The sequence below is a fragment of the Myzus persicae genome, unplaced genomic scaffold (genome assembly GCF_001856785.1).
Source record: "Myzus persicae strain clone G006 unplaced genomic scaffold, MPER_G0061.0, whole genome shotgun sequence".
NCBI lineage: Eukaryota > Metazoa > Arthropoda > Insecta > Hemiptera > Aphididae > Myzus > Myzus persicae.
In genome coordinates this window covers 259,869-271,780 of record NW_019101460.1, presented here as the reverse complement: position 1 = coordinate 271,780, position 11,912 = coordinate 259,869, and the positions used below count along the sequence as shown (strand labels likewise).

General features: G+C 26.6%; 1 protein-coding gene across 9 annotated transcripts; it reads right to left on the bottom strand.

The window, feature by feature from the left end:
• Window positions 1–2,441: 2,441 nt before the first annotated feature.
• On the bottom strand, window positions 2,442–10,063 carry LOC111029183 (TATA-box-binding protein-like). Of its 9 annotated transcripts, XM_022308084.1 has the most exons (8): window positions 9,817–10,062; window positions 9,186–9,255; window positions 8,033–8,174; window positions 6,370–6,899; window positions 6,037–6,280; window positions 5,867–5,970; window positions 5,422–5,516; window positions 2,455–2,735 (listed from the first exon to the last, which is right to left on the bottom strand). In XM_022308084.1, exons 4-8 carry the CDS (start codon window positions 6,879–6,881, stop codon window positions 2,659–2,661), a joined length of 1,032 nt encoding a protein of 343 aa, XP_022163776.1. In that variant the 5' UTR covers window positions 6,882–6,899; window positions 8,033–8,174; window positions 9,186–9,255; window positions 9,817–10,062; the 3' UTR covers window positions 2,455–2,658. The 9 variants fall into 9 exon arrangements, with proteins under 9 accessions (XP_022163770.1, XP_022163776.1, XP_022163771.1 ...); XM_022308078.1 differs by lacking the exon at window positions 8,033–8,174 and having other exon boundaries at window positions 2,442–2,735; window positions 6,370–6,909; window positions 9,817–10,063; XM_022308079.1 differs by lacking the exon at window positions 8,033–8,174.
• Between the last annotated feature and the right edge of the window lie 1,849 nt (window positions 10,064–11,912).

Below are 11,912 nucleotides of genomic sequence, written 5' to 3'. Positions count from 1 at the left end.
AACATAATAATACAAACAAAAACCGAGACTGTTTCATGGAAGAATTCAATTCCACTCGTTCAGGCCTACTGCCGGATATATATAGGTACCTAACTAATATTTTATATTTTGCTACTAAATAACGAAATATGAATACAGCAGAACTAAATATTAATATTTATTTGACCTCAGGGCTTCAATACCAAAATTGTTTCAAATAACATAATTGTTCTTTGTAGCAAGATTAAACCTTCTTATGCACCTGGAATAAAATAGTTATAGGCATTTTTTGCATCATTTTGTGTACACTGACACATTTAGGCATATTAGTATATTATAATGTATGCAAATATTTATATCAAATTTAAAAAGGTGAGCAAGCGGATACCGCTCTGCTGTACAGTAAGTGTCTAGAGGGGTCATTGCGTAGGTACCTACTACCTAATGGATATGTTAAATGTTAAATTTGAATTCAAGATAGGTATGATATAAAATCATTGTACCTATACTAAAGACGATTCGGAGCGAAGACAGTCGTCTGCAGCCTAGGACATAGCTAGGTGTGTATAATGTATATTTATTATGTTATGATTACCTATTACTATCGTAGTAATTTATTTTACTATTAGACATTTAGACATTAGTAATAGGTACAGTTAGTAATAGGTAAGGTTAGGTTAGGTTAACCTAACCATTTAAAAGCATCATTGTGTATTTATGTATTGGTAATAGGTATAAATTATAAAAATTTATAATAATAATATACTTTAAAAGTTCCAAGTGTTCATGGATATTATTAAATTACAACAAAGAACAAAATAACTAAAATCATAATTTTTTGTTTAAATAGGTAGGTACAGAATGTGATCTTAAAATATCTATAAAAACTATAGCATGGCACTCAATATTTTTCCTCCGTAAGGAAAATCTATACAAATGTATCATAAATGTGTTTTTGTTAATATGTAATCGTGACAAAGAAAACCAAAAATCAGAAACAAAACATGGGTAGGTAGGTATCTATTATCTAGCCCAAACCATTTATGTTAAAAACTGTGTAGGTAGGTATAAAACAGGTATATTTAATACATTTTTTGATTACAGTATGAACTACTTATGAAAACCTTAATTTAAATTGTCCATCCTTGGCTGTAAAAAATTTGAACATTTTATACGTTTTTAACTACAAAATAATTTGTAAAATTTTCGAGATTTTGATGATTTATGTCGAGATTCGAATATTAAATATATATATATATATATTATGTATATTTAATGTATTGAAAAAAATCGTGCCTATATAGAGTTAATATTTTTATACCACTTCTCACTAGTATAACAATTGTAGAGGAACCTTGCACTAAATAAAAATTTTTTAATCCAAAGAAAAAAATGTTGTCAACATTTCAAATGTCTATAAATAGCTTGAAACGAGTAAAAATATTTTGAAAACTGTCTCATCAAATCATTTATAGAAAATGATAAAAATACAATTATAACTAGTTACCCATTTTAGAGTTATTTAAAAATAAGAAAATCATCCCATGAGGTTTACTGCTGGTCAGTGCCTTAGTGGTTAGGTTTTATATTCAATCTTCAAAAATTGTACTCTAAACTTTTATAAGGAATTTATTTGATTTTCTGGCAAACATTTTTTTTGTTTAAGGTAGAAAAACTTATGAGGAACCTCGTATAGAATTTCAAATCTTAGATATAAAAAGACAGTATTTTTTATGAATGTCTAACCCAAAATAATTTGCAAATTATCGTAATTTTGTCGAAATTCCAACTTCAACTTTTCTTATGCCTATATTTAGCTCAAAAGAGTCAAAATATTTTTTATAATTTCATGGCGTGTAGAAAATGTTAACCTAAAAATTTGGCTAAAATTGCATGTATCAACAGTTTTTTTTTAGCATTTCAAATTTAGTGAGTGTAAAAATTTGTATTTCCATCATTTTTTTTGGTTCTTGCAGGTGCTTTTGAGAACTACAAATATTTTAAAATCTCAGAAGTTTCCACTATTTTTACTTTCTTACTAGAAAAGATACTGAAGTTGAAAATCAAAGCATTTTTTCAACTGAATAACTTGTACATAAACAAAAAAATAAACAAATCATACTCAACCATAGTAAAATCAATACATTTATCAAATAGAAATCATTGATGGGAAGGCACAAGTCGGATAACAAATATAAAACCAGTTATTATTTACAATGTTTTTAATTGATACGCGAAATCCAACCAATTCATTTAATTAGGTACTTACTTATTGTGGATTTCATTATATTGACTATTGTTATAATTTATAAGTTTCTCTGTAATCTACATATCCTTGCACTGTATATTATTCATAGTAACTTTTTGCAATTTGTTAACAGGGAAAAACATAATTTTTAAAACCAAGTTCAATGAATTTAGTCTCATTGAACTTCTTGTATACATTTTAACAAAAACACAGATTTTGGGCATGCATATTTTATAGGCACATGTTTTTATTTAAAAAAAAGAAATTTGGAGTATTTAATACCAAGAAAAACATGTTGGTTATAATTTTGTTTATGGAAAACCAATTTTTTACATACATACATATTATTTAAATAGTATTTAAGTATATGTAAGTATATATAATTCAACAATTAAAAAACCTAATTTAAAAATAAAAACCAATATTTTGTTTCAAGTTTTTCTGAAATTGTTTAATACATCTTGCATTAAAAATACAGATTCTTTTATATCTGCTTTTGTCTTAAGACCTGAAACAAATATAATTTTACCGATTAATTATTAATCAATATCAAAGTAAGACATTATGATATTAGCAAAACATTATGAAATAATATAATTATTTATTTATTTTCTTTTTTTAAGTTTTCCAGACTTATATCATCTAAACGTATTTATGTAGTTACAATTTTTGACAATTGTATATCAGATTACAATGGTAATTTAGTAAGAACTATTGATTTTTTTTTGTAAAATGATATAATATCACATAAATAGGTAGTTTATTTTTACAATATTACCTTTTTAATACATTAATTTAGTATTACTATTAATTCAGTACTAAATAATAATTATTTTTGCACGAAAATGTTAAGAAAAATATTTTGATTTAAATTATGAAATTAAAAAGAGGGTCAGTGGATGCTGCTCTGCTGTACATTAGGTGTCTAAGAGGTTGCTGTAATGGATGGTATTAAATTTGAATTCTATGATATCAAATCATTGTATACGAAAAATGATTCTGAGTGGAGACTGCATGTCAGTCTAGGATATTTTATATTGTTATTACTTATTATTAATATGGTAGCCAGCAAGTAGAATTAAAATTATTCTGAAAATATCAGTGATGCTGGAAAAATATTAAATATACCTATGTATAATTGAGCTGTTTTGGAACCGAATTACCACAAAATGATAATCATTATTCTTTGTGTTAATATGCAATATTTTCCAATTTTGAACTTAAAATGTCTGCAAAAAATAACTGTATTTATGTATTTTTTTAGATTTTTTAGTAACGAAAAAAAGTGCTCAAGTAGAACCTTGTTTTAAATTTTTAATCCTTAGCTATAAAAATTGAAAATTTTATACATTTTTAACTACAAAATCATTTTCAATTTTCAATTTGATAAATATTGTCAACATTTGAACTTCAAATGCTTATAAAAAAAATTGTACCTGTGTATTTTTAATATTTTTCAATTACTATTGTAACAATTTATGTAGTCTTCTATTACATTTTCATGATTTTTGACTCAACGAACAAAATTTTATGAAGTATGAATTGACGAAATAAACATTTGGTGTAAATTTCAAGTGTCTACAGTAATTCGTTTTTGAATTACAACAAAATAAGAAAATCGCTCACTATCAAGTGAATATCCAATGTTGTAAACATTTCAACTCCAAATGCTCATAAAAATTTAATTTGATTTTACAGTAGACATTTTTTTTTGTTAAAGGTTTTTTGTCAAATCTAATGGGGAATCTTGCATTAAATTTTTAAATATTAGGTATAAAAAATTTCTCACTAATTTTCACTAACAAAAACTTACGAGGAACCTTGTATTACATTTATAAGTTTTTTGACTGAGCAAAAATTTTTTTATCGACTAGTTTTACAAAAACAAACCACCAAAAATTTTGTATGCCTATAAATAGTTCCACCAATCAAAAATGTATGGTGAATAGAAAATGCTTACACAAATATTCAGTGAAAATTTCATCTATCTAAGGTTGTTTTTGTTAGAGTTACACTAAAAACCAAAATTGATTTTTTCAAAAAATGATTTTACGTAAAAATTCTTGTTTTTCCGGTCGCTTTTGAAAACAATTGGGAATTCTAAATTTGGACCTCCTGAATGCACCAACTAGATTCACTTTTCAAACCAGAAGAGTTGCTGTTGAAAAAAATCATAGCACTTTTACTACTCGAAACCAAGATGACAGACACACAAAAAAAAAAATATATATAAAAACACACATCGTTGTAAAATCAATACATTCATCGCTACTCTTAGAATCTAAAATACATACAACCAATTAAAATTAAATGTTGATAGTAGTCTTATGACTAAACACATGCGAAAAAACTCATTATAAAATGATGGTGGCATTTATCATAAATAACCCAAAAGGAAAATATCAAATGACAGCCTAAATCAATACTTTTCAGTATTATTCAGTATTCAATGAATTAATGAATGAATGAATGCATCACCTTGTAATCTGCATATTTTTATTATGAAATATTGCAAATATATTATGTAATATTATATGAAGTAACAGACATATATACTCTTTGTTAGTATGTATTTAACACTTGGTGCAATAAAAGTTTTTTTAAAAACCATTGATTTGAAATTGTAACATTTTTGTTACATTTATAGTTATTGGGTTCAAAAAAAAAAATGTTAAAACTGATAATAAAAATATAAATTAAAACTTATAATCTGGACTAAGATTCTATAGTATTTGTTAATTATTATACAATTTGGAGAAAGCTATACATTTGTTTTATGCATCAAAGATTCTAAGTATTAATGGTATGTTGCATATTATTTTAAGCATTCTAGGGGCTTATTGTTATTTCCTCAGTTTTAGTTTTAGTGCTACTTTAAGTAATTTGTATTTAAAGTAGATTTTTAATGTTTTATTTAGATCTAAAATTTCATATAACAAAGGAGTAATGAACTAATAAATACTAATCAATATAAAAAACTTTTTTATTGCTATTTTCTATATTTTTGGGGCATACTATTTAGGGATCTTCTTAGAACTATAAAGTTTGAGTTCTGCTGAAACATTATCTTTAAGAATCTAACTAGTTACTATTGTATTATAAGAAGTTCCTTTTCAAACTATGTGAACATTATTTTCCTTAACTGTAGTAAAATAACACAGGCAGTTATTTGAAAGATTTTAAGAAAATATTACCTGTCAAAACTACTTTTCCATTTACAAACATTAAAAACACTGCTCGAGGTTTGACCATCCGATAAATTAAGGCAGGAAATACTTCTGGCTCAAAGCTAAACATAAAAATATATTTTACATTATTTAATTACATTTCTTTGAAATATTTAACATTAAATAAGACTTAATTCATTGATTGGATAAATTTGAAGTACGTTTGTATAAAATATACTTGTTTTTAAATGAAAATTTAACATTGTTTATATTTTAAATTTCGCTATGAAAAATAATAATCACGAATAAACTGTATTTAGGACTAATTACTTAAACAAATTAAAAAAATTAAATTTAGCTTTAATATATAATAGATATAAAATATATATTTAAGATTAGATTGTTAAATTGTATATTAAGTTAAGTTTATACAAATTTGAAGAAAAACAAAATATTTATAGTACAAATTTACCTGGTAAACTGTGAGTGAGCAGTATTTAGTTCTTCCAACATTATTGGGAAACCAACATCCCATGTACATACAATATTATGCACTGTATAGTCACAAAATTGTACCTGCATAATCAATATTAGTTATGATGAAGTATAACAAATATAAGAGGTACAAAATATAAAACTAACATTGTGTCCAAGTCGTTCTAAAATTTTTGCTACTTTTCGACATCCTAAATTTCCAGTTCGGTCATCTTTAGCACCTTGCATGATCATTTTGCCTGATGGAAATAATAGGCTAGTGACATTAGGTGTGCGAAGTCGCATAATTAGTCCATTAAATCGCTGTGGATTATACTCAGAGTTACTAGTCCACATAACGATTCTCACTAAGTCCAAAGGACATCCCATATTTGCACCACATACAATGTTCCTGCAATAATAGAAAAATATAACTTGATACAACTTATAATAATGAGTAATTAATTAATTGCTTAATTATATTTATGAAATAAGACTCACTGGACTTGAATAGATTGACCACCTTTGTTACATCGAATGAATTGAGGTATATGCATAATAATAGTTTTATGAGGATTTGCATTATTACCATCTTCATTGTTTAGTTTTTGTTTTTTTTTTATTGGTTCAAAATTATCATCATCAAGTCCATCAAAAAAATGTTTGTTTTCTAACTCGCCAATAACTTCTGGTGTTAGAACTACTTCTTCCGCATCTTCTAACTTTTTAACAAATGTAGAATCTGGCCCAATTGATTTTTCATTAGTATCTTCTTTTTCACTATGTACAGGACCTAGGACAACTTCTTCTTGACCAGCATCATCAGTGACTTTACCAAGTACTTCCTCTTGCACACTACCTAATGCTTCTTCTTCGCCAGCAATGTGTTCTCCATATTCTTCATACTCATTGTCTTTGTCGTAAAGAGTTTTACTAAGCATAGCATGTAAACTTTGTTCACCCACATCACTCTGATCAGAATCATAAAATTCTTCATCATCACTTAAATCCATTGTTACAGTTATTGAATTCTGAAAATAACTAAAAATAGTAAGCACAGAAATATTTCAATGTGCTTTTAGTGTTATTAAAAATTGATAAATAATAATAATAAATAACATTTCTAAGAACATTTTTGTAACATATATTTTGAAGGCTTAATACAAAAATTGGTTAGTTGCATGATCTTAGATTTTTAAAATTTGTTAAGCTTAGCTGGTTAGTGGTTACTTATAAAATGTTAACATCAACTGCCTATCATTTATTAAAACAGTGCATGTAATTTTTAACTATTATAATTTTGCTGTCTAATCGATTCTACAATTTCAAAGAGGAGAAAACAAATAAATTGATATCTTGGGAGTTGGGACCATTCATAAGAATACAGACAATGATGAAAGTAACAAAATATTAATATATACCAAAGTATAATAATATTTTAGTAGCCTCAAATATTATAATTTATTGCTGTCATTAGTAGTAATATAATAAGTGAGGTTTCGACACATTATGAACAATAATGAACAACGCAAATGCTCCACATGCAACACCACACAACAGTCAAACACCTACAATCTATTTGAAATACTTGCACCTAACCAAGAGATGACATTCTTTTTTAATTCCTAAAAAGACAAATCTGTTTCAAAAATATACACATAGTTTTATCACATTTAACTACAATACATTTAAATTAAACATTCATATTTAGAAACGTCAATAACTGTAGAAGTTGAAGTATATAATATAGTGTATAAAAAATAAATTACTTGATAATATCATATTAGAATTTTAACTTTCAGTTGATAATTCTACAGTTCAATGGCTAGACTGTTCAATGAAATTGTTTGTATGAATGATTAAGCAGTAGAAAAAATGACACGGATAGAAATTAATTAAATAATATTATGATAGTTGATACACCTTGGTTTGACAAACAAAATTTTAATTTTAAGAGGTAAGTGACTCTTTCTACCTTGTTGGAATATAAAGTACTATTAATTAAAAATATGAAAATATAGTTTTACAAAATCATAAAAAAAAAAACATTGTGAAATCAATAGATTCTAGCCTAGAATTTTTTTGCACGAGTATGTTAATTATTACAACTTATACCTAAGATAACTCACTTAAAAATTAAAATATTGAATAAAACCGTGTTTACCTTCTCACCTGTAAATTTGATAATAGGTCAATTCACTCTAATATTAAAGCTAACACACAATTTGTTCTGTTCAATACAGATTTGCTTTGTTGTAAGTTTGTAAGACGGAGACAATGTATGCAGGAATAGTGTCTTCTTAAACCTGACATAAAATAAAGCCCCAGAATGAATTAATTTCATATAAAAATACAGATGGCACAGCCTATGATAATAAATTAAAAATTAGGTAGTAAATTATTTATTTAAACAAAGCTTTAATTGTATTGGTAAATGATAATTGATTAATTAGGTTTACTGCGTTTACATTCAAGCTTTATATTGTTAGTTAAAATGAAATGAGAGAAAAATGTTTTTTTTTAAATTTAGAAGTAGGTATAATTTACCATTATGTAAATACATAGCAACCATAAATACAAACATATTATACATGAATGGGCTTAATTTGATCAGTGAATATTTCTCAACACTATAACATTAACATTGACATTCAACAATTTGAGAATATAAAATGAATCTAACAAGAAAAATAATGTACTCTTATGTTATTTATCAGGAAACCATACAAATAAATGTGTAAGTATTCATGATTAAAAAATTAATATATTCATGGTAAAAATCAAAGGACATATTGTTTCTAAACAGTTTTACAGATCGAACACTTATTCTACCACTTAAACCATGTATAAACAAATTCTCAAACAAATATTCTATTCTTCCATTAAAATCAATAACATCAAGTGTGCTCAACAATTCTAAAAATTATTTAGGAATAACAAACATAAATGAATATGTAATGGATACTATCCAATCAACTAACCAAAGTTATTGTAAAAACGGAATATTAAAACCAATAATGGAAGAATACAAAAAAAACAATCATAAATATGATTTTCTTAAAAGTTTCCAATGTAATAATCAAATAAGAAATGGGAACAATCAAGAAAATAATGACTGCATTAATGACACAGAAAAAAGACAGCAATATGATAAAAGTACAAAAAAGAATGATATAGAAAAAAAACATAATTTAATAAATGATGAACAGATGTTAATACCAGAGGACCAAATAATTAAAGAAGACCTAAAATAAAATTTAAAAATAAATAAATTTATTGATATTCATAAATGTATGATGTACTTAATGTATGGTTACCATGTGATCATTCGTCCCAATTGAGCAATATTATATATTTTTCGAGCACCATCAATGTTGTCCCAACAAGCTTTGAACAAGATCAAATGATTTATTACATTATTATTATTTTTACAGTTATATTAAAACAAAATAATGAGAGTTGAGAAACAATATTATCAAAATGCCAAGCATGAGAAATGTCTTATTGCACAGAGTAATATAGAGGGCTTGACTATCACTTTCCAACAACATACCCTAAAAAACTGGTATACAAAAAACGACCTACATCAAATAAAAAATACAAATTTTGGAAGTCTTTTTTAGAGTTGAACCAAGACTGTTATTTAATTATCTTACATAAATATGGTCACTGTAACCTAATTTAATGAAATACAATCATTAGCTTTATAAATTTAATTGTTATTATTTACAACCATTACAGTATATTATTATTACCTACTATCAATGTTATGTAGGATTTTAAAATCGGTCTGGGTGCATTGATGGTTAGAAAAAAAACACTAGTAACATATATGCCTATTGTCCATACTCAACGTACAAACAAAAACTATTATATTAAATTAAATTTACATAAATGGTTGTATTATATTATAGATGCATTTCGAATTTGTAATACTTTATACTTTACCTGTAGCAAAGCAGCTTACTATATAACTATACAGTGACTACTTCAAGTAAAACATTATTCATTAATATTTAATATATTATGAAAGACATTTAGACATCATACGACCACGTGAGAAAGTACTTATCAGTATTCATGATTTCATGAATCACGACATACCAAATAATATTTTTATACTATGGCATGGTACCATAATATTTTATGAAATATTAGAAATTTAGAATGTAATTTGTAAATAATTTAATAATAATAAAAAAGTGAATGTATAATTTATTATCACATATATTCATATGATATCACTAATTGCATAGATACCAGATACACTGATACCATGGACCACGGTCACGGATATAGATAGTAGTATCTTAGTCCGTGGCACAGATATATACTAATTAAATAGTATATATCTGTGGTCCGTGGTCTTAGAAGATAGTGCCACGGATAAGATATACCTTAATCCGTGACTGATACAGAATCATTTTCCACGAGTTTACGTCATAGACCTTATACTAACTACTTAGTATAAGGTCTATCATGATTTACGTCATGGGTCGTGATAAGAGTTGGGACCAGTTTAGGAATTTTAGGAATTAGGAATTCATGGAATAAAAAGATAGGTTGGCTTATACCACGATTGACGTAATTAACGTCGTGGGCCACGAATTAAGATGTATCTACTATTAATATAATATATTTTCTGTGGTTAACGAGTAACGACTAATGACTAATGGATGTGGGGTATTTCGTAATTCGTGGTCGTGGCTAAAGTAACTTATAATGTGCTTACTGTTTATATCATAGAAGATATACCAACATAATACACATGGCAGTTGTGGATGGAATGGTATGGTTACCTACGTCTTATCGGCCACGAAGACAAGAAATTAGGACTAATGAGACCGAAGTCTGTTTACGAAAAACGTCCCGAGTAAAAAATTAAGAAAAATGTCTTTTCAATACTTCATCTATTTCGGCACCGACTACATCGTTTTTGTAGCTAGTAATTTGAGCATATAATATACTTATTACTTAGAAATAACTTTATATGTCTATGACGGAAGGTATTTTGATTAAATCAATTAATTAGGTGTGTGCCTACTTCATTTTAGATTTATGAAATAAATTCCTATTCAATATTTTTGATCATTACCTATTACATTTTCGTGTTTTTCAAGATGCGCTAGACCATGTTATTACCTACTTATTAGTTTTTAAATTAAAACGAAATGTTAAGGTGCTGTGAAAGATCAGAGTGTCAGCTCATCGTGACATCTTGTCCTATATAAAATCGTTTGTTATTGTGGCCTATCAGATATTATCATAGCCAGTGCGCAATTTCAATATGCAAAACTGATGAAGTTTTAGTAAAAATACATTTTTAGGAAGGTACAGAAGGTTAGAGTATTATTAATTGTTCAGAAGGATAGGTACCTACTTACTTTGGAAATTTCTAACAACGAATCAGTTTTTTCTTCCCAATGAAAAGTTGAAAATACTGTTGAGATTAGGTACTAGACATAAGCAACATGATGGTTCTAAAGCGACGAAATATATGTGTTGGTGCCAACCTGGCAACCTATATCCATATTAGTCACTTCCAGTAATTCAGTGGCGTATTTAAACCAGCCACCAGGCCCTCAAGGCTCAAGCCCCAACGTATTTCCAAGTTGGCGAGCTATCGAACTTCTATTATGATACTAAAAAAACCACCGAGGAATACCTAATTTTTTCAAAATCAAACGAAGGCTCGAAAGGATCATTTTTAAGTAACTTATTTTAATTATTTTAAATACCTATGTATGTATAAGTTGTAAGAAAATTGTACAGTTATTATTATAATTTTTATTTTTGATTAGTTTTCGACGTCTGACTTTCTAGCTAACCTACACTATTTAATAATGTAATTAAGAGGGCCTCCAACTGTTTGTTTTTATATAGGCTTTAGCAGTGGCGTCACGAACATAACATTTTTTTTGACAAGAGAAATATTGAAAATACCTACACACACACACACACACACACACACACATACACATCCAATTAAAACCTCCCTATATGTATATTTTTTTTATTATAAATTAAATATTGATATTATTTCA